This window comes from Triticum urartu, chromosome 4 (genome assembly GCF_003073215.2).
Source record: "Triticum urartu cultivar G1812 chromosome 4, Tu2.1, whole genome shotgun sequence".
In the NCBI taxonomy this organism is placed as follows: Eukaryota; Viridiplantae; Streptophyta; class Magnoliopsida; order Poales; family Poaceae; genus Triticum; species Triticum urartu.
The window spans coordinates 19,667,434-19,690,290 of NC_053025.1; the positions used below are offsets into that span (position 1 = coordinate 19,667,434).

The 22,857-nt window shown below is 48.6% G+C and overlaps 2 protein-coding genes across 2 annotated transcripts; one reads left to right on the forward strand and one right to left on the reverse strand.

Moving 5' to 3' along the window:
* The first annotated feature begins 5,389 nt into the window (after positions 1 to 5,389).
* On the forward strand, positions 5,390 to 9,607 carry LOC125550326 (alkaline ceramidase). Its single transcript, XM_048713297.1, has 3 exons — positions 5,390 to 5,544; positions 6,339 to 6,681; positions 8,756 to 9,607. Exons 2-3 carry the CDS (start codon positions 6,413 to 6,415, stop codon positions 9,270 to 9,272), a joined length of 786 nt encoding a protein of 261 aa, XP_048569254.1. The 5' UTR covers positions 5,390 to 5,544; positions 6,339 to 6,412; the 3' UTR covers positions 9,273 to 9,607.
* Positions 9,608 to 11,247: 1,640 nt separating this feature from the next.
* Positions 11,248 to 14,745, reverse strand: LOC125550327 (zinc finger CCCH domain-containing protein 24). Its single transcript, XM_048713298.1, has 2 exons — positions 14,391 to 14,745; positions 11,248 to 14,106 (listed from the first exon to the last, which is right to left on the reverse strand). Exon 2 carries the CDS (start codon positions 14,078 to 14,080, stop codon positions 11,843 to 11,845), a length of 2,238 nt encoding a protein of 745 aa, XP_048569255.1. The 5' UTR covers positions 14,081 to 14,106; positions 14,391 to 14,745; the 3' UTR covers positions 11,248 to 11,842.
* Between the last annotated feature and the right edge of the window lie 8,112 nt (positions 14,746 to 22,857).

Sequence of the window (22,857 nt, forward strand, 5' to 3'; positions counted from 1 at the left end):
AGAATCAGGCCACAAGGTGTTTCCTGATTGCTAGTCCATATTTCCACTGAAGTTAAAATGGACGTCGTAGCCATCGTTGTCGCCATCGCAGTCCTGACGCGTACTTGAGGAGGTGGCAACTTATACTTGCCTCGCTCCCCCTCTTCTCGTCTTTGCACACTCATCAGAGCACGCTATCTAGCAACCAACTCATCTTCCATGCAAGTCAACGCCAAGCGCCTCTCCTCGTTTGTCTTCCTTTTCTCGGTGCAGCAACGCTCCTTCGCCAGTCAGATCTCATCCTCCCTTCGTTTGTTCTACACCACCACTTCGCCGCCATTTATTTTCGTCCCATCTTCGACCTTCTTCTCACCTTTCTTGATCCAGACCGAATCTACCGTGACCCCGCCCATCCAGATGAGGTGGGTAACGACGGGAGGGGGTGATGATTCCCCTATCTCTGATCCATCGCCGGTGGAGCAACAACTACTTGTGTGTATGATCTGGCGAGCACTCTAGGATCAGATTCGACACTTCTCATTATTAATATGATGAAGAAAAACTTTTGCCTCCATTAAAAAGACATGACGTGCCCACATCGGCGAAAACAACACCATGGTCTTCGTTCAAACGATAATCCATTCAACGTGGTCATCAACAAGTAAAAGGAAGAACATAGAGGGTTTCAATTATAAGATAAAATATCAAGAAAAAATATATTAAAAAATAAAATGTTAATAAAAAGTGTCTTGAAAACATTAAAATTTCATACAAATAGGAATCATAAAAAACCGCTATGAAAATTCCTCTTTTCTTACATACCCTTTTATATTTTTTCTTATAGTATGACATCATTGTTGCCCTATATGATAACATGTTATTCATGTATCCATCAAACAGACATAATACATCCAACGTAGCCACCTAGGTATAAAGAAGTAAACAATTTTAGAAGGCTATAATGTTTTCACAAAGAAGATGATATTAGTGCGTTGCCTTTGACTGACTCATTTAATGGTGAACAAAACCTCGATAACTCTTTTCAAGGCCAATCCTTCAAAATAGGAATGATGCATGTGTGTCCTTTGGAGTCTATCGTGCATCCCAAAACCCACAACCATGGACGGAGCTTCCTTGTAAGCAATGGGGTCAACTGATCCCAATGAAGTTAGAAAATCCTTCACTAATTTAGTACTAATCATTATTCATTTATAGATGATGACCCCACTAATATAGACATGATCCCACTAAGTTTTTTTCTAGCTTCGTCCTTTGCCCACAGCTACCACGAGAGTACAAGAGATCAACGTAGTAGTGGTTAAGGTTTGGGCGTTTGGGTGTTGCCCACGGGAAGTACATGGCAGACCGCTATCGAGAAAGAGACCTCACACTTCACATTTTTCTAGATATTTGTAGTTTTGTTTTATATACAACTTGAAATTTACTAAATTCACCACGAAGAGTAGAGAATGCATAAACTCATCGATGATCACAATTACTCTTATGAGGTGCTTTCAAGAAGAAACATATATATAAAAATACTAAGCTCCCCTAAAATAAAGCTACCTGGTGGGTCATGAGCCTTGTAGGCGGGAGGGCCTATGATGTCAGGCATGTCATACGTGTGTACCCCTTGTGTTCGTTTCGCTTGCGTCTAGCACTTCCTAGCGAAACTACTAGACACACGACACTGTGGTAACCTGATGGATGTGCCGCACTTTATTCTGTGAATGGAAGGCTGAATGTGAAGCATCGTGCATGCATCCACTGAAAAGCGTCGTCTGCATAGCAGTGTTCCTTCCCTAGAGACATCAGGCCGGCTATGTTTAGCACTTTCACCACCTCTTGACATCAGATCCAGCTATGTAACTCCACCACCAAAATAAAAAATGGCCATCCATCCTACCATGGCTTAACCGCAAACAAAACAAGAAAAATAAAAAAGATACGTCCAGCCGATAAACAACAAGAGCGCCAAAAAAAAGCCAATAGCAAAATGCCCAAACAATGAAGGCAGGCAAATCTGATGCAATACAGAAAAATGTAAGATATAAATAGCTTGTGCTTATAAGGAAATACTAATTAACGAATGTCATTAGTAAAGGGGTGTGTTCTTGAAGCAACCCCTCAATATGGATATATATATATACTCTTCATATCAATATATAAAATCGCTTGATTCGTTCTCTCTCTCTCTTTTAACTTCATTCTACATTTTTTTTCATATTTTTTGCTTTAGGTTTTCCTTTTTTACTTTTATGAAATATTGTTGAACCACACACATGCGCGCAGACACAATTGTTTTGGAGAAATACACAAACATTTCTTATTAAAAATGCATGAACATTTTTTAAAATCTCAAGATCAAGTTTTAAAACTCATTTTTTTCATATATGTGAATACCTAAATGCGTGAACGTTCAAAATAAATAAATACTTGAGCACAGTTTATAACCACGTGAACATTTTTTGAATGCGTAGTCATTTCTTAAAAGGAAATAAAAGTGAAGAAAAATAACAAACAAAAAGAAAAGGGAACATCTGACCAACCTATGCTAATGGGCCGTCCCAATATATAAGGTAGCGGGCGCTATAAAGGGTCCTATCCGCGATAAGTTTTGTGCTGTTGGGGCTCTATGGCCAGCGCAAGTGTGAATTTTCTCTAAAACACGCGTCGTATTTAACCTTTTTTTAGAAGAGTGCTGTATGTAACTAAACGATGTCTTTTTTCTCACATCTAAAACCGACCTCTAACAAACGTGGAGGACGGCACCATCTCCTAACATAATTTTGGAGGAGCCGGACGACGAAGCCTCAAAATCAGATAAATATCCTCTTCAAAAAAAAATCAGATAAAGATGCCTCCGACGCGACCGGGCTTCCACTAGATTTTTATAGGGGTCGGGAGGGAAAGATATACTATTTTCTATCAGTCCCAAGCGGATACTCCCCAGTTTCCACGGTCCGCTTACCGAAGAAGAGATGCGGGAGGACCCAGGGCCAGAGCAAGTTGGGTTGGGGTATAGAGCCGTAAGCGCGGTGGGGGTGACAGAGGATGTGCTCGTACGGTTCATAGTTGGGTAAGGAAAACCTTCTAGCTCAGTGTAACTAAAGTCCACAACCCAGAGACCAACCCTGGGGAAAAAATGACTCATGACGAAGAACGACGCGGCAAAGCGCATGATTGTTTCTTGTGTTACATGAAGCCCACAAAATGAATCGACCCATCTAACAAGTGGTTATCTTCATTCAAAAATAATTGACGCGGTTTTAGTTGAATTTGTTTGAGGGGATTTTACTTTTAGTTTTAACTAAAACCACATCGGTTATTTCTAACAGAGGTAAAAAATCACATGTCGGCGAGGCCTACTGAATTATGTTCTTGGTGACAAGTGTCTTGCCCATGTAACACATGTTTTCAGTGCTTCGACACAAGACCCACGCTGTAACCTCACTTGTCCTTTTGGGAAAATACTCCGACATAATCTGAATAATAATGCGACATAGCGAGACTGACATATCACTTGGAATATGGTCCCTGTCTGTTGTGCCAAATACAATTCGTGATAATTTGAAGCTCACAAAACGAGTCGGCGCCTCTAGCAAGTCATTATCAAGAAAGAGAATCACCAGTCGACGATGCCTGGAAAATTAGATTTCCAAGATTTCATCCTCACTTGTTTGAGAAATATTCCAATTTGGTAATGTGGCACATCATTGATAATAGCTAGACGACGGGATCACTGCACGAAATGGTACCTGACCATTCGTCTCTTCCAAATACAAATTTGGCACACGCGACGGCTGGACGCGTGTACCACCATACGAGTAGCTGGTCCCCGTCGGCCACTGCGAAAGGGCAGCTGATTCCACACACTGCCTCTCCTGTCAAGCGGGCCCCACACGCCAGGCCTGCCGACGGAAGGGCCACGACGATTTTTAATCTGAACCATCACGCACTAAAAGAAGAGAAGTTGCTCAAAAAAGAAGAAGAAGAAGAGAAGACATCTAAATCAAACATAACGTGACGTCATCTTAAAAAAAATGAAGCACACTATATATTTCGCCGCAAGCATCCGAAACATGTACCACCCATGACCATACGAAAATGAACCCAAACAGTTGTGATCGACATCCATGAGCTGATTTCCCAGAAAAGGCATGCATGGATACACTAAAGCAAATTTACGACTAACTTGTGGCCATCCATGATTAATCGTTCGAATGAACTAATTTGTGGCGATGTGGCTGAGTGTGAGGGCAGGAAAATCATGTAATGGGGGGCTTTTATTTTAATATAGTAGATTCAGCACGAAGAGTAGAGAACCCATGCCCTCATCGATCATCACAACTACTCTTATGAGTTGTTTTCAAGAAAATATATATTACGTAGTTGTAGTGCTAGAATGCGAAGCCCACAAAATGATTCGGCTCCTCTAATGGGTCGTTATCAAGAAAGGAAAAAGTCATTATCAAAAAAGAAAATTATATGCCGGTGAGGCCAGCTAAATTAGATTTCTTGGTGAAAAGCGGCTTGCACATGGACCACATGTTTACAGTGTTTTTGATACACAAGATCTCAGATGTAACCTCACTTGTCTTTTTGGGAAAATACTCTGACATAATCCGAATAATTATGTGGCATGATGAGACATATCACTGGAAAAATGGTCCACATCCACCTGCGCCAAATACAAATGTGTGATAATGTTAAGTTGCAAAAATGGGCCGACACCTGTACCAAGTCATAATCAACAACAATAATCAGATGTCGGCGATGCGATGCGATGCCTGTAAAATTGTTTTCGAGATGTTGCGCGCCTCGATGACAGATGACAGGTGCCTCGGAGGCATACGAACCGCACCTTTACAATGTTTTTGACACAAGATCAAAGATTTTATCCTCGTTTGTTTGGGAAACTAGACGATGTCCTGTGAGTTATCACGAGAAACCCTGTTTATTAAAACAAACATATAAACGTGCGTTTGAAAAAACAAACGTATATGTTGTCAGTTTATATATTTTAAAACAAGATAAACTTATGAAGCATGTGACAAAAAAACGTATAAAAAAGAGAAGGCATTTAAATCGGACTTAACACGGCACCATCTATTTACAATTTGCTATCCCTCAAAAAAAAAACACAATTTGCTAGCTAGGGGGCATATACACGGCCGGACGCGTGTACCGCCGTACGGGCCCCGGCGCACGGCCGCCGGCCACCGCGGAAGGCCGGCCGACGACTGTCGCCCCCTCCCGTCCAGCGGGCCCCACGCGCTAGGCCCGCGGGCCACGGCGAATTTTCTTTTTATAACAAAAAATAACTCCAAGGAGCCAGCGCGCACCGAAGAGAAAGACGCGTGGAGGAAAGTTAAAAGGAAAAGGGAAAAGGTTAAAAAAAAAGGAAGACAGCGACGGATCGATCGGGAGCGAGCGAAGCGAACAAAAGCGCCCCACGGACCTCACCGTCCTTCTCCATGCCCTAGCGCGCACAGCACGGCACAGCCCACCAGCAGGAGCGCCGCGCCGCGCCGCTCCCCTCCCCCCTTCCCTGCCCGCCCCGAGGTAACCAACCGCCCCCCCCGATCCCTCTCCCCTCCGATCAAAACCCTAGCCTAGCCTAGCCGCGGGTTCTCCCCGCCCCCTCCCTCCCTCCGGTCGTTCCGTCTGGTCTCGGCGATCTGAATTTCTGCACGGGCGGTCTCCCACGAGGAGTGGGGTGTCGCGGTCGCGCCGACGGTGTCGGGATCGGCGGCCCGCCAATCGCCGCGGCGGGGGAGTGGTCCGCGTTTCTCCGCTGATTCGGCCTCCGCCGCTGGCAGATCTGTTCGGAAGCGTGCGTGTGGGGTTCGGTCTAGAGGTCTGATCGAGGTTCTGCCCGTGCCGCGGGGGTTGGCCGGGGGATTCAGAATCGTCGATGCCGAATTTTGCTATGGCGAATCTGCACCTCTGACGGGATCTGCGGGTGCTGCTGGATTCTGTTGTAAGAGCGCCCACCTTAAGGTGGTTGCAGTTGCGTTTAATTGTTAGGTCTCCTTCGAGCCCTCGCTGAGTAAGAGTTATGTAGAGTGTAGTTGTGCTTGCTGCGAGCCGTTTGATGATGTTGACTTGGATTATTTGCGCCAAGAGGAGGTGTTGCGCCTTTATTATTATTATGTTACTGCATTACTGGGAAAATTACCCTTGCCTTTTATGGATGAATAGGATAATTGATGGAAGCGTCAATTACCTTTTAACGACTTTTTTACCTGCTGTACCCGCCACATGCCGACATTTTTGACACCTTGTACACGCAGGAGTATGATTAACTACCACTAGAACTGTGTCGGTCTTAACAAAGTTACGTTTCATTTCTGCAGGTCTTTGGTTTGCTGCCCTCCAACACCGTGCTGTGACATAGCCTCTTGATAGCATACCAAGTCAAGAGGTAATCATGGCCGATTCCATGGCGGATTCGATGGTGGCGAGCTTCTGGGGGCCGGTTACATCAACCACTGAGCTGTGCGAGGAGAACTATGCGCGCTCGTCATACATCGCAGAGTTCTACAATACTCTCTCTAATGCCCCGTGCATTCTTCTGGCGCTTATTGGGCTCGTGAATGCTCTCCGCCAGCGTTTTGAGAAGCGCTTCAGCGTCCTGCACATATCCAATATGATACTTTCTATTGGGAGTATCATCTTCCATGCAACCTTGCAACATGTGTAAGTTTTTAGTTAACTGTACTGGTATTCTCGGTTGGTATTAATTGTAATCATGCAATTCTGGGAGTTAGCCCTTTTGCTTGTTGAATGTTGTTCTTTCCTACTACGCGCATCTTGCAAATTGTGCACACAATGATTGAGTGGGTTTTGGTTACAACATTTTATCTCATGTGGTAGAAACTAGGGTAATTTCCTCTTTCTTTTTTATTAGTTATGGCTTTGCTTCAAAACATCAAAGTTAAAATTTAAGCTCCCTACCATTTTGAGGAGAAAAAAGCTCTACAACGCCAGTTGTTAATTTGCTCAGAGGTGGTTTCTTCCTTCACCGTGACCATTTTCATTATCTTTTTGGCTGATGTTCTCTCTACAGTGGTTACAGCTTAGTAAGTGAACATGATGTAGTATTGGCGACTATAAATTATTGAAATACAGAGAACGTATCATTATTTGTAGATCTGAGTTTGTTAGGTACTATCTCCCATGACACACCTTTTACATTTAGCGACTCGAGCTTGCATTTGATTGAGAGTTTCGGATTACAGAAAATAAATGCACCTTTTATGAACCTATATTTACTGCCATTTGAATCATTTGCAGAAGATATTTTGTTAACATGAATTTGTGTTAAGTTTGTATTAGTACTATAATATATTGCGCCCTGCTATTGTGATTGTTATCTTGCCGTTCTTGACCTGAATTTTTCTTTGATCTCGCTGCTGTGGATATTCAAACAAGTGCATTTTACTTCCGCTGACTATTGCTTACAACAGTGTTGTTATTATCCGTTGCACAAAGCCAAAAGCCATAAACAATACATTCTTTGTTACTTCTATGTGATTCTGTTAGAGCACCTTGTAAATTTTTGGTGAACGTTCCCTTTAATAATTTGAAAATTTCCCTACTCTGAGAAGTTACAAAAATACAGGCAAATTACAAACAAAACAGGACCTTCTTTATAGGTTGAAAACTTGGGTACAGAAGGTTGCATTGATAAATTACAAGCCACATTAGATTGTTTTCTCCATTGAGTCTTGCTTTCAAAATTCTATGCTTATTTGATGTGATGCACTGATGAGTGAATATGCACTTGCGCACCCCAACGAGTGATTTATTTGGAATGTTTTGAATTAAAAATTGGGCATGTTTGTACTTATGCCCTGGCTGACCATCAACAACTGGTGCAGCTGTTCATTGCTGAAATGGTGTCTGCGTTAAATGGTTTTCTTATGTTTATGACAAAATTTCAGTAGTTACAGGCGTTCACTATTTGCCACTCCTGTTGGTCCTTCAAAAAATGCATTAGGGTAATCTAGCTGCCTTTTGGTTGGCAAATTAGTAAATTGGAAGTCTCCCGGATAAAGCAACTTACGTGTTTTGGTGGACACATGAGGCCCCTCCGAATGCTCCACCTTGTACAGGTGCTAAGGCTGCCATGTAGGCTAAAAGTCTGATGTGGCAAGGTAATTAAGAGGAGAGAGGTGAGTGGTGACCCCAGGAAGAAACAATGCCAAGCGCGAGAACCTAGGCAAAACATTTAAATGGAAGAATCCCACCAATACATGAAGAACTTTAGTTGCAAAATTATTAAATGAAGGATGCTTAGCACCAACAAGTTAAGCACCTATGCATTGGGGCTTTAGTTGCTAAAGTTTTTAATGTGCTTAGCACCTCATGTAAGCACCAATGCATTGGAAGTAGCCTGATGCACATCATTAGTTACCACTTACCTCCTTAACAACTGTCTGTGCTGCATGTACTTTGAATTATAAATACCATATCCATTACATCACTATCACAATCAGTGAGTTGCTTCAAGTACTATGTAGAGGGGATGCATTCCTGTAATTAAGACCATGATGTGCAAGTTAAAATTCATTCTCTCTTAATCTGTTGAGTAAAGGCTGTGCATTTGATTCCTCATGGATCATCACAGGCATTTTCTTGGTGTGCTTCTCAGTTTCAGCATGTCTAACTTCAGCCAAATTCTTCATATTATTTTCTTTCTTTTTTGCTTTACTGCATGCAATATATAATATAACATATTGATTTGTGTTGGCCATATTTTGTTTTCCAGCTTACAGCAGAGTGATGAGACTCCAATGGTGTGGGAAATCCTCCTATATCTGTATGTCCTTTATTCACCAGACTGGCATTACAGGAGCACCATGCCTACTTTCCTTGTCCTATACGGTGCTGCATTTGCTGTAGTTCACTTCTTCGTGCGATTCCAAGTAGTATTCAAGTTGCATTACATTGGCCTCTGCCTTCTGTGCATCCCGCGGATGTACAAGTACTACATTCAGACGAAAGACCTGGCTGCCAAGAGGCTCGCGAAGCTGTGGGTTCTTACCATATTCCTGGCGACAGTTTGCTGGCTAGTTGATCGCATCTTCTGTAAGAAGCTCTCGCTCTGGGTCATCAACCCGCAGGGACACGCATGGTGGCATGTGCTTATGGGCTTCAACTCGTACTTTGCAAACACATTCTTGATGTTCTGCCGAGCTCAGCAGCGTGGGTGGGAGCCGCGCATTATCCACCTCTTTGGATTTTTGCCTTATGTCAAGATTCAGAAATCCAGAAAGAGGGAGTAAGTCATCTGTCGAGTCGATCAGCGGTGTTCTCCAGGACCAGAAATCTAATGCCCACCAAGCGCGCAAAAAAACAAGCGGTGGCATTTTTTGTAAATGGGCTTCCAAGTGATTACGGACTACAAATGAATGTCAGTCAGTGATGTCTCGATTGATTTTGGTAACTTTTAACTAACGCCCTGTTTTGTACCATACTTGATTTCAACCAGAGATTAGCTGGAGTGTCCGTCTCTTACTTTCAATCTTGCAGCAGTTTGTCTTTGCGAACTTATAGGACTTCATATTTTTATTCTTTGAATTTGACTTGAAATGGGATTGAATTGTATTAGTTTAACTTACTGCTGGGGTTGGATGGTGTCAGATTCATGTTCGTGGTAACAGTTGATTCTTTGGTTAATCGATGCTATTTGTGAACTAGTGCCTGAAGGCTGGTGTGTATTACGTTTGATCTTTGTGCACCTGCTGATTGTGGAAGCATGGCTACGAGTCTTAGAGCAATTTTATTTTCCTAATTGTTCATTGAACTTGCTCACACAGGCAAAAGGGTAGCCATCAAGGTGCTGAAAGTTGAAAACGAAGGTTGAAACGCACACATTTCTGCTCGCCATTGGTTTTCTCCCGGTTTTTGAATTAACTGGGCGATTCTCTTCTTAATTAATTTGATTGATGGGGCAACACTTTTGCCTCCGTTTAGGAGAAGAAAATTCTGCTCATGGTGTCATCACCCTATACCATGCTTCTGGCCTGTGCACGTCATGCCTGTACTTGTCTAGTGATAGTCTTGATGGAATGATGGGACCCTTGAGTGCCAATGTCGAATCAATGCTTCAGCCCATGAGCCATGTCTATGAGGCTGCCGACTAGGAAGGAGTGGAAATCGACACAGTAGTTAGTTTTGGGGACAGGGATTGAAGGAAAGGGGATCGTAAGGGCAACTCCAAACGGGAGTCGCCAAATGTCTGAAGCAGCGTGTTCGGACATTTTTGCCATCCACAGGCAGTCCTCAAATATCTGTAAACTAACCTGAACGTTTGAAATCCCACAAACAGCCCCCAAACTTATAGGAGGTTGTGCCTAAGACCAACGACAAAGCGCTCTGAACTTAGGGAAGGATGGGGGGAGTCCGGACACACGAACTCAGTCTTGAACCCATCATAAATTCATTTTGTATCTTTCTTTTCTCTGATCTCTGCATTGGACAAGGGACGGATATTTCTAATGCTAACCTGGACGTTTGAAACCCCACCAACAGCCCCCAAACTTAGAGGAGGTTTGGGGGCGTCCAAACACCCTAACTCAGCCTCAGACCAACCACAAACCGCCCCGAACTTATGGAAGGGTTGGGGAAGTCCGGACACACGAACTCAGCCTTGAATCCATCATATAAACTCATTTTCCATCTTTCTTTTCTGTGATCTCTGCATTGGACAAGGGACGGATATTTGTTGGAAGGCCGGCACCATCATCGCTGTCCGCAAACACATCCGGACATTTGAGGAGGTTCGTTTTGGTGACCTCCCTTGGAGAAAAAGTACGTTCCAAACAATATTCTACCTCTAGAACCGCCTCACTGTCAAAAACCGGTGCAATAATAAGAATCATATCGCGGCTACGCGTCCTCCGAATGCCGGCACGAATTCGAATCAAGATCTAGGGTGAAAACGGGGATAAGATTCCACGATCTCCACACTGACTAGTCGGCGCATTATCTCGCTCACACTTGGCCAATAAAAATGCACCCACAACCGACTCCACCACGTGCACCCCACTACCCCTGAAATTCCATCTATCTACCAGTCAAGAAACAAAACCCTGGTTGCATCGACCACCAGTCACAAGAAATTCAGGAGCACTTGAGATGAACCAAGATTCGACAGCGAAAAAAATAAACCGAAACGATTTCACATTATTATCATTGCAATTATCATCCATGAACAATAGAGGAATCAACAACATCTTCTGACCAAAAACAAGGCCATGGTGTAAATCCTCTCACAAATCATGTTGAAGGAAGAATTAAAATTAAAACATATTTGGGGACCTGGAACTATAGCATGCCCGGGTAACCATTTATACCCCGTCAGTACATCAAGTATCCATGTCATCACAACAATAAACAAAATAAACAGCAACCACCAAGGTAAAAAAAAAAGGAAAGAATTCTGGCATGGCACATGAGCCTTCTTCTTTTAAAATTTAATATAACAGGGTTAATTAACAGAATAGACAACTAAATCTTTTTTGGCTGATGAGATGAACTGAAGCTGCCGGGGTGCGATTCTCTCTACCTCCGTTCGGCCCCAAACTGAGGTAGGTAACTCCACTCTTTAATTTAACCTCCTACTGGAAATGGAAACTCAATAGTTGTGTATTGATTTACCTCCCAAAAATTAACGAAAACCAATCCCTGAATCACCGCCTTCAGCTATCCATCCATCCTTTTCGCTTGCTTGCTTGCTTGTTGACTGACCACCGCAATGAACAGAAAATCAAAAAAATACTTGCAATTCTTCTTTAGCTAACAATGGTAACTTCTTCTCGCACCTCCCCCCCGGGCTCGTCTGGTTGTTCGTCTATGTTGCTGCTAGACTACCAATCTGCTCGTCAAGCTGCATCTGCTCGAGCAGCGCTCCAATAACCGCGGCTTGGTCATGTCGGTTCAGCTGCGTGCTCACACTGGGGCCTTCACCATTACTTACACCGGGATGCATTTGAGGTGAAGGTCTAACAGAGTTGTTGATGGATTCAGCTGTGGTCACTTGCTTCTCTGGTGGAGACTCCTTGACCAGTGTGTGCACCCAGGAGAGATCTGGGTCGTCGCCGCCTGATCTCAGCTCAAAGGAAGATGACCGGCGAAGCTTACCCAATTCTTCACCGTTGACGCCCCAATCCGGTGCCCCTGAAGGAGATCCCCACTTGGACCATGATGAGCTCAGAGGAGAGCCAACAGCAGCCGATGCTCTTGCAGCACTGGGCCCGAGATCGCGAGAACTGAGGCTCCTCATTGTCTGCTGGTGCTGTTGGTGCTGCTGCTGCTGTTGCTTCTCACGCTGGGCAAGGGCGGCAGCTAGGTGGGAGTTCATCGGTGACCCAGATTCGACGCAGCGGGGGGACATCCGGCCAGGGGAGGATATCCCAAGTGATGCTTGCAGGAGGGATGAGCGTGAATGCATCTGCTGGTTATCCACAGCCTTTGGCGAGAACCCTGTGTTGATTGGTGAAAGAAGTTGCTGCTGTTGCTGGAACTGGTTAAGGATAGCAGCCTTCTGGGAAGGTGAAAACATAGCACCCTGATCAGCATTGTTGTACCTTGGGGACGAGACCATCTCAGCAGAGAAGAGATCATCCAGGTTTGAAGGGTTCAGACTCTTGGTCCGAGAACTGTGGTTCCCTCCTGCTGATGAACCAAGACGCGAGTAGCACAGATCGTTTATAAGCTGGGAATCAATATCCTGCAACAGGGAGTAGTCATCCACAGGCATATCCCTTGCATTGAGTGAGCTTCGGAGTCTGCTCGACTGAAGGCTGCTGCCCGGAAGGTGTAGCGTCGGAACATTTGGCTGCTGCCAGCCCAGAGAAGGGGGCATCCCATTGCCAGAAGGAGACCTCGGTGGGGTAAATGGGGACATGACTGCCGAGACCGATGACGGAGAACCGGGCATCAAGCCCATTGCTGCTGCCATCTCCATTGCAGCTGTTGCTGAGGCCCTAGGGGATGGCACCGCAGACCCAGTGGAGACATACAGCGGGCGGAGCTCATCGGTGGTGTGCGCAAAGAAACAGACGCGGCGATTGCAGCCGGTGCCATCCTTGCAAAGGCGAGTGCGGTATTGCGCTGGGTGGAGCCAGCACTCAAACACCCCATGAGCATACTCACACATGTCTCCACGCCGGCACACACCCTTTCTGAAGTCAGGGCATGGAACACAACTGTAGTGATACTTGCGCGGATCGCGGCGCCGAGCGTTCTCCCCAGGGTGCACAAAGGGGCACTCGGTCCAGTCATGCGAGTATGCCCGGGAGCACGGCCTGATCTTGAAGGAGTACATGCGGAACTCATCAGAGGCATAGATGCTGTTCTTGATATCCGGCAGGGATGGATCCACTGGGTATTCCTTCTTCTCTGAGGTTGCAACCCTCGGCAGGTCTGGGAACTTTGACATCATCATCACAGCAGCTGATGGAGACCGGGCGTCCTCGGCGGTGGGTGATGACACCGGCGACGAGGTCAGGTTTGTGGCCCTGGTCACCACCCGGAGCACGCCATGCCCAGACTTTGGGAGCCCAAGCAGATCTTGGAGGGCGATCTTCGCATCAATCATCTTTGGCGGCACAGAGATCACATCGGCCGGACGGCACCCGGACGCATCTGCGGCATCGGCGTCAGCCCCGGCCACCAGAAGCAGCCTGACGGCCTCGACGGCCGAGGACGAGCCGCCAGAGGCGGCGCAGTGGAGGGCGGTGGTGCCGTCGGGGCCGCAGCGGCGGTTGACGTCGACGGAGGGGACGGACAGCAGCAGGCGGAGCGCGGCGAGGCTGCCGTAGGTGGCGGCGACCATGAGCGGGGTGCGCTGCTCGAGGGCCTTCCGGCGGCCGTACCAGAGGCCGGCCTCGTCCGCGGCGGCGGGGGGCGCGCGCTCCAGCGCGCGGCGCAGGCCGTCCGCGTCGTCGTCGGCGGCGAGCTCGAGGAGGCCGGCGAAGGCGTCGTCCGTGTCGACGGTGAGGTGCCTGGCCATCTCGGCGACCGCATTCTTCTTGGGCGTCGTCGCGGCGTCGGCGCCGGCCGCCGCGGGGATCGGCGCGCCGTTCATCTTCTTGGCTCGCCGGATCGAAGCGACTGAACCAAAAAAACATGAGTCAAGAAGCCAGTCAAGCGAGGTCCGAAATAGCACGGCGAGATGGACTAGAAACCTGCCGAATCGGACGCGAAATACAACGGGAAAGGGAGGAAAAACCGAGGCTACAAAAATGGAAGCGCGGCGACCGAATCCACGGAAAGATCTCCGGGGAAGCAAAAACCAATCTTTGGCTAGATCAGGAGCCCGTCAAAGCTCGGGCCCTCGGCCGGAGCCGCCACCCGGCAGATCGGAGCGAGGAGAGGGGGACGGAGCGGAGCCTGACCTGTGCACGGCGGCAGCTTGTGGCGCGGCGGACCATGTCAGTAGCACGCCATGGGCGACGTCGCCGGCGGAAAGATCCCGGAAATCTCCACGGAGAGCCGAATCTGGGGAGAGCGGGAGGGCGTGGTGGTGGGTGGAAGCGGCCGGCCGGCGCGGTGTTCAGGGCAAAGATTTGGGGGCGATCTATCTACTATCCCCTATCCGGTTCGCGATTGATGGGGGAAGAAGAAGCGGAAGCATGGGGTGTGTGCGGGGAGGAGAGAGAGAGAGGGCAGTAAAAAAGGGGAAAGTTGAGGAGAGAGAAAGGGAGTGGGGGTGTGGCTATCGGAGTGGAGTTCTCGCGGCGACACACACACCCTCTCTCTACCCCCCCCCCCCCCCCCCCCCCCCCCCCCCCCCCCCCTCTCCCCTGTGAACGTGCATCAAATGGATAATTTGGTTGTGCTGCCTAGTGTTGAGTGTGTGCACAAGTAGTAGTTGCTTGGTTTAGCAAAATTGCATGGCTATTCCTTCGTTGCATGAAAATTTACCGCATCGGTCGACTGCTAGCCGCGGTCGAGGCAGAGACGGGGACGTCATGGCCGGCGCACGGTGTCGCATGTGAAGACGAGTCGGAAACTTGACGATTCGGGAGGGGAGGAGGGGGGGGGTCGATGGCGACGAGGGTCATGGCGGGTATAAGGGGATGGTCCAGGGTGGGCGAAGGCGGCGGCTCATGTAGGACGGGGGTGTGGGCGGCGATGCTCGCCGGCCACGGGGGTGGCAAACGCCGATTCAGTCGACATCAGAGGGGGGGGAGGGTTGTGGTTGGGGGCCGTGAGGAAGAAGATGAACAGTGAGGCTGCTGGATTGACACCTAACGGTTATGACATAACCGGTTGAGACCGTAATAACAATCGGTTGATTTAGGCGGTCTTGAAAAGATACATTTAGTAATGTCATGAACAACGTTCGGCATGGTGCGAAAGAAAATCATCATCGTTGCATATGCTGTTCTAGGTGCAGTGTTTTGTTTTCCATAAATGCCGGCGGTAAGTTCACAAACGATATTCCGTGTCTTTATTAGGCTTAACAGGCTAAAAATAGCTGCATTTAGAGTTAGGCAAGTATCCCGCCAAAAAAACACATATCATGTCTTAGCTAAAACATCATTTGCTTTGTTTATGATTTGGTCTGTGTAGCTCTATGCTAAGCTTATTACTCATTTTGAAATAAGACTTTGGGAAACTCTGACATAAGTACTCGGTAACAATAACATAAGGCAATATATGGCGCGCCAGGCGTGGCCCTATGCGGAATTCTTCCCTTTAATCTAGACTCGCCAAAATGATGTGTATGCCTGCCTCCCACAATTTGACAGCTCTATAGTATGTCTAGTGCCTGAAGGCGCAAAGCAAAACAAAACTTGCAATAGCTTTCTCTGTGACATGATTACATCAAGAATCTCACGTACAACATTCTCACTCTTCTTATAAATATATACTTACTTCTGCTAACATGTTGTGTTTTAATATATGTTTTTTTTGAAGAGCTGTTGTGTTTTAGTATTAGTGGGTAGGCTAGATATAGAAAAGGCAACAACCCCATAAAATACAAGCAACAAAGAAGAACCTACTAATTCTTTAGGATTGCAATTTTGTTTGTTATGTTCATCCGCAAGCTCGTTATTGAATAGACCAAGAGGAAAACGCTCTTATATTAGAGATAAAAAATGTTTTTATATTATGGGACGGAGGGAGTAGGTATTTGGTTGGTTGGAGGTTGCACGACCGTGGTGGTACGAGCTAGTCCCTGTTTAATTCAAAAAAAAATGATTTCGTAGGATTGGGATGGTTGAGAGTACTTAGGAACATTTTTCCGTGCATGTGGATGTTTATACTACATGTAGAATTACACTTTTCAGTAGGCTCAAGTTATTACGTTGTGTAGAACCAACCAGTTTGGAACCGGGAAAAATACCAATCGGATCGACCGACGGGGCACGCTGATCCCTGCACCAGCTGGGCCTCCTTCGCGTATGGGCATCCGGCACGGCCGCCGCACGGGGCAACCCCCACGTTTCCATAACCGGCGCCATCCCCCACCCCACGTACGGCACGGCAGCGCGAGTGCGGGCGGTGCGGTGCGGGGCGTCCCTGTCTGTCGCGTCGCGCCTTCCTTCTCGAAACTCACGTCGCCCCGCTTGTCCGCACCGCACCGTCTCGTCGGCTTGCGCTGCGCCGCGACGCCTTTTCCACCGGACGTCCACGTCCACGTCCGTGTCCCCTGTGACAATGGGCGTGACGTCGCGCCAGGGGCGAGCGAGTGACTCGTTCGGTTGGTGCGTGGCGGCACCCGGGGACAAGGAGGAGCCGACCGAGCTCTCTTCCGGCCGCGGACCGGCGCGCCCGGCAGCCGGGGAAAAAAATTATACGAGACCAGGTCTCATGGTTAGCAGGTGAAATCCGTTCTGATGAATGACACGTGGTTAGCAGGTGAGACCCGTCATATGGAAAAGCATCTAATCTCTTTCCCCTCTATTTTAAATGGGGAGTGGGGGATGCTTTGTGGTTTTGTGAATGGCACGTGTCAACCATCAGAATGGGCCTCGCGTGAGACCTGATCTCATACAATTCTTTTCCGGCAGCCGGTGGCGATGTTTCGAGCCACGGTGCCGGAGCATGCAGCGGCAATGGCGACTGACGGACCTGTTTCCAGCCATCGTCGAGGGACCGTGAGGCCTTATACAATGCTAGGTGATCAGAGAGATGATTAGAAAAATAAACCAGGTTTTCTAAAGCATCGGTGCCTATTTCTACAGGAGAGACGCCTAATTAAGCGTCTACCCTGTGTAAATAAGCACCGGTGCTTAAGAAAAGCCTGATTTATTTTTTCAAACATCTTTTCTAAACACCTTTGCATTGTACAAGGCCTAAGGCCAACTCCATCGCACGACCCCAAACAAACATTCGATCTGGCCGGATTTTGTTTCTTTGTGGCAGTAATGGATTCGCCCATGTCCGTGTCTGTTCGTTGGATCGTGGGTGCGTCCAAGCGTGGCCGCACCCCAAATCATGTATGTGTTGGACGTGATTAAAAAAACAGAAAAACTAAAATAAAATGATTAAGAAAAGTAAATAAACGCAGTTAAAAAAACTTAAAACATAAGTTCGGGTTCACGGCCACAAAACGGCCCAGTTTCACGGTTCACATTGCCATAATTAACATAAAAAATAAAATAAAAATGGCCGCCGCCCGCGCGCTCCTGCCGTGCCTGTCAATGCCGTCGCCGTCGCTGTCTTTAGTGGCCACCGGTGTCGTCATCGTCGCTGACGAGGCCGAGCTACTTAGGCGGCATCCAGAGGTGGGCCGGCGGAGCGTGGTGGACGGGGGTGGGCTGGAAGGCGGGAGGTGCCTGCACCACCTCCTCCCGTGGCGACGCGTCCCGCTCCGGTGACCGCGGCGGCGTGGGGCACCAGTTCGCGACCCCACGGCGTCGGCCATCTCCGGAGCCGAGCACAACCAGCTCCAGTGCTGCCCAACCAGGGCCGGGTGGAACGCGGTCACCAACTCCTCCTCCGCCCTCGCCATATCCAGCACGGGGATGGCGACGTCGCCGACCGCAGATAGGGCCATCGTCTCCTCGAGGCCCGGCCATTGGCGCTCATCGTGCGTGTTCATGGAGTCCTCCATGACACGTTGCATGAGCCGGGCCTCCTCCTCCGCAGTCATGCGAGGAGGTGAAGGTGGCGACGAAGATGGGGACGGCGACGGCGTGGGCGTGAGGCCGCGCACCCGCGTACGCCCGCGCACCTCCCGACGTGGCCGCCGCGGCCCTGACATCGTGTCGTCAAAGTAGGAAGCGCGCCGCACGTCGTGCTCGTCCTGGAGCCACGTTTCCCAGAGCCCGGAGTCGGGGGCGTACCTTTCGTCGTAGTAGAGGTCGTCGGGGAGGAGGCGGCGTCGGCGCGCGATCTCATCGTGGCGCGCACGCCCGCTCATCTGTGCCGGCGGGATTGGGACCCGGTCGGCGGAGAGGTACCAGTTGTTGGGCAGGTGGACGTCGCTCCACATGACCGGCGTCCGCGTCTCCCAATAACGCCGGCATACGTCCATGCCCAGCTACTGCCGGTCGCGCTCGCCGGCGGCCCTAGGGGCGATGCTGAACGGGGCAGGCGCGGGGGCCCTACACGGTGGCGAAGCGGCCTCCTCTTTCACGGAGCCGCGACGGCATCCCGAGGAGAAGCTGGCCTCGCAGCCGTGCTTCCTTTTGCGGCCGTGGTTCCAGAACCCCATGGCTGCGAGGCGGCCGGCCGACGAGCTCGAGGACGGGGAGAGGCTAGGATTTTAGGGGTGTCGGGTTTCGAGGAGGCAGGTGGCTGGAAGTGGAAGTGTAGACGACGACCGGTCCACGGCCTCCCCATTTAAGAAGGACGATGACTGTGCACCTGGGCGGATGACAGGTAGGGCCGATCACGCATGCGCATTGATGTGGGAGGGTGGGAGGTAGGTGGTCGCCTGTCACGCGGCCCCGTCGCGGACGAGCATCGCGTCCGTTTGCTGTCCGTCGTGACCCAAACCGGACGCATATTTGCGCTCAAAATGGGTCGGCCCGGACACAAAACGGATCAGATGGGTCAAGGCCGTCACGCGCTAGGCCGTCTGATTTGTCCCTTTTACCCCAAACGGACGGGACCGAACGGGATGGCGTCGCGCGGTGGAATTGGCCTAAGAGCATCTCCAGCCGCGCCCCAAGAAGGCCCCCCGGGCGATTTTTCGGCCGCCGGCGACGAAAAATCGGCCCAGTCGTGCCCCCAAAGGCCCTTTTTTCGCCGGCTCGGGTCGAAATTGACGCTGGCCGACCCAGGCCGAACCCGACGCGCTGGGGGACGCCAGCCGAAACATTTTTGGCGCAAAAATCGGTGGACCCTCCTTGGCAGCGACTCGGCTCTTCTCGCCGCTTCGTCGCCCTCATCGCCTCGGTCCCCGTGGCGGAATCGATGCCAAAGCTGCCGCGCCGGTCAGCCTCCTCCATTGATGCCTCACAGGCGGCGCAGTGAAGACAGGACGACGCGTGTCCCTCGCCCGCCACGCGTACGCGCGGCGCTTACGCCTACGTAGGTGACTGGTTCGTTGGTGCGTGGCCGTGGCGGCACCCGAGGACAAGCAGGAGTAGACCGAGCTCTCTTCCGGCCGCGGACCGGCGCGCGCCCGGCAGCTGGTGGCGAGGTTTCGAGCCATCGTCAAGGGACCGTAACGCCGTAGTCTTCTCCACCTACGCCGGTGCAAATTGCACTCATGCGGTCTCGACCACTCCGTGCGACAGACTCACAGCGCAGACGCGTTCGGGTTAGCTGCACATCAGGGCATCTCCGACGTTTTTTTAAACACAGTACAGACACAAGCGCTCGTATACACGCACGCACACTCACCCCTATGAACGCACAGGGCATCTCCAATGTTGAACCATCAAAACGCCCGTAAATGCTTAGGTCGGGCTGTGCCGTCCGAGCATTTTTACGATTTTGACGCGGATCACCGAATCGTGTCAGACCGTTCGGACGTCCGAAATCTCGTAACGTAAGCCGAGTCTACATCAAGGGTGCTCTTTCGAAGAAGTCATCGTCTCTTCATAGGATTTTGTTGGTCGAAGTATCGGTGCGCGCGCCTGTTTCGTCCGGCTTTATATCGGCATCACTCTTCACAAGTCTATTATTTTGAAGACTGGTTTTTCTTCTTCGAAAAGCCGGTCTCCGCATCAGGGTAATGCATAAATTTATTTTATTAATTATTCGTCAAGACCTTATAAAGTTGGGTGTGCCTAGGTCTAAATCAAGTCTCAGCCAAATGACATAGTATATAATAATAAGAAGAAAAAGAAAATAAACAATTGTATGAATCTCCATGCAAGATCAAGGGGGATATAGCATCGACTGAGAAATAACGAAGACTCGGTCGACCGAGACTTAACAAAACTGCACAAAGTAATACATCAATAAGTCTAAAGCCAACTGGGGAGCAGTTGGGGGCTCCGGCGCAAGGGAAAAGCGTGGCTGGCCCATGCCGTCAGGGGAAAAGTCAAGGTCTTCTTCCCCGACTCGCCTCCCACCCCCCGCGCCCTCGGCCACCACTAGCTATATCCCGGCGCCGCCCGCCGCCCTTCACCGCTAAATAGCCATTCCCCGTCGGAAAAATAGCAGCGCTTCGCAGCGGCAGCCCCTTCAACAGCAGCTGGGCGTTTCCGGCCGCCGTTCCCGGCCGCGAAGGAGCAGTTTAACGGCGGGTACACGCTTACCGGGCGCAAGGTGTTCGACGATTTGCCTGCCTCGGTGATGGACTCGGATGACGAGGAAGCGCTCGCCGCACTACTGGAGGAGGAAGCTAAGGCAGACGTTGCTACCTCTTGAGCACTGCGTTGGATTTCCCCGAAGAGGAGAGGATGATGCAGCAAAGTAGCGTAAGTATTTCCCTCAGTTTCTGAGAACCAAGGTATCAATCCAGTAGGAGGCCACGCACAAGTCCCTTGTACCTACACAAAAACAATAGCTCAACGCAACCAACGCGCTTAGGGTTGTCAATCCCTTCACGGTCACTTACGAAAGTGAGATCTGATAGAGATGATAAATAATATTTTTGGTATTTTTGATATAGAGATGCAAAGTAAAAAAGTAAAAGCAAAGCAATAATAAAGTGATGGAGATTGATATAATGAGAAAGAGACCCGGGGGCCATAGATTTCACTAGTGGCTTCTCTCAAGAGCATAAATATTCTACGGTGGGTGAACAAATTACTGTTGAGCAATTGACAGAATTGAGCATAGTTATGAGAATATCTAGGTATGATCATGTATATAGGCATCACGTCCGAGACAAGTAGACCGAAACGATGCTGCATCTACTACTATTACTCCACTCATCGACCACTATCCAGCATGCATCTAGAGTATTAAGTTAAAAACAGAGTAACGCCTTAAGCAAGATGACATGATGTAGAGGGATAGTTTCATGCAATATGATAAAAAACCCATCTTGTTATCCTCGATGGCAACGATACAATATGTGCCTTGCTGCCCCTTCTGTCACTGGGAAAGGACACCGCAAGATCGAACCCAAAGCTAAGCACTTCTCCCATGGCAAGAACAACCAATCTGGTAGGCCAAACCAAACTGATAATTCGAAGAGACTTGCAAAGATAACCAATCATACATAAAAGAATTCAGAGAAGATTCAAATATTATTCATAGATAGACTTGATCAGAAACCCACAATTCATCAGTCTCAACAAACACAATGCAAAATGAAGATTACATCGAATAGATCTCCACGAGAGAGGGGGAGAACATTGTATTGAGATCCAAAAAGAGAGAAGTAGCCATCTAGCCACTAGCTATGGACCCGTAGGTCTGAAGTAAACTACTCACACTTCATCGGAGAGGCTTGGATGATGATGTAGAAGCCCTCTGTGATCGATGCCCCCTCCGGTGGAGCTCCGGAACAGGCCCCAAGATGGGATCTCGTGGATACATAAAGTTGCTGCGGTGGAATTAGGTTTTTGGCTCCGTATCTGATCGTTTGGGGGTACGTGGATATATATAGGAGGAAGAAGTACGTCGGTGGAGCTTCGAGGGGCCCACGAGGCAGGGGGCGCGCCCTCCACCCTCGTGACCGCCTCGTGGCTTTCTTGACGGAGGGTCCAAGTCTCCTGGATCTTATCTGATGAGAAAATCACGTTTCCGAAGGTTTCATTCCGTTTGGACTCCGTTTGATATTCCTTTTCTTCGAAACCCTAAAACAGGCAAAAAACAGCATTTCTGGGCTGGGCCTCTGGTTAATAGGTTAGTTCCAAAAATAATATAAAAGTGGATAATAAAGCCCAATATAGTCCAAAACAGTAGATAATATAGCATGGAGCAATCAAAAATTATAGATACGTTGGAGACGTATCAAGCATCCCCAAGCTTAATTCCTGCTCGTCCTCGAGTAGGTAAATGATAAAAACAGAATTTTTGATGCGGAGTGCTACTTGGCATAATTTCAAGGTAAATCTTCTTAATTGTGGTATGAATATTCAGATTCAAAAGATTCAAGACAAAAGTTCATGTTGACATAAAAATAATAATACTTCATGCATACTAACAAAGCAATTATGTCTTCTCAAAATAACATGGCCAAAGAAAGCTATCCCTACAAAATCATATAGCCTGGCTATGCTCTATCTTCACCACACAAGGTATTTAAATCATGCACAACCCTGATGACAAGCCAAACAATTGTTTCATACTTTTGACATTTTCAAAACTTTTTCGATCTTCACGCACTACATGAGCGTGAGCCATAATATAGCACTATATGTGGAATAGAATGGTGGTTGTGGAGAAGACAAAAAGGGAGAAGATAGTCTCACATCAACTAGGCGTATCAACGGGCTATGGAGATGCCCATCAATAGATATCAATGTGAGTGAGTAGGGATTGCCATGGAACGGATGC

Excerpts from the sequence above, each read along its gene's own strand:
- LOC125550326 (XM_048713297.1), top strand. The coding sequence starts at position 6,413 with ATGGCCGATTCCATGGCGGATTCGATGGTGGCGAGCTTCTGGGGGCCG. Across the intron at positions 6,682-8,755 it reads CATGCAACCTTGCAACATGT|CTTACAGCAGAGTGATGAGA; the intron begins GTAAGTTTTTAG and ends TTTGTTTTCCAG.
- LOC125550327 (XM_048713298.1), bottom strand. The coding sequence starts at position 14,080 with ATGAACGGCGCGCCGATCCCCGCGGCGGCCGGCGCCGACGCCGCGACG.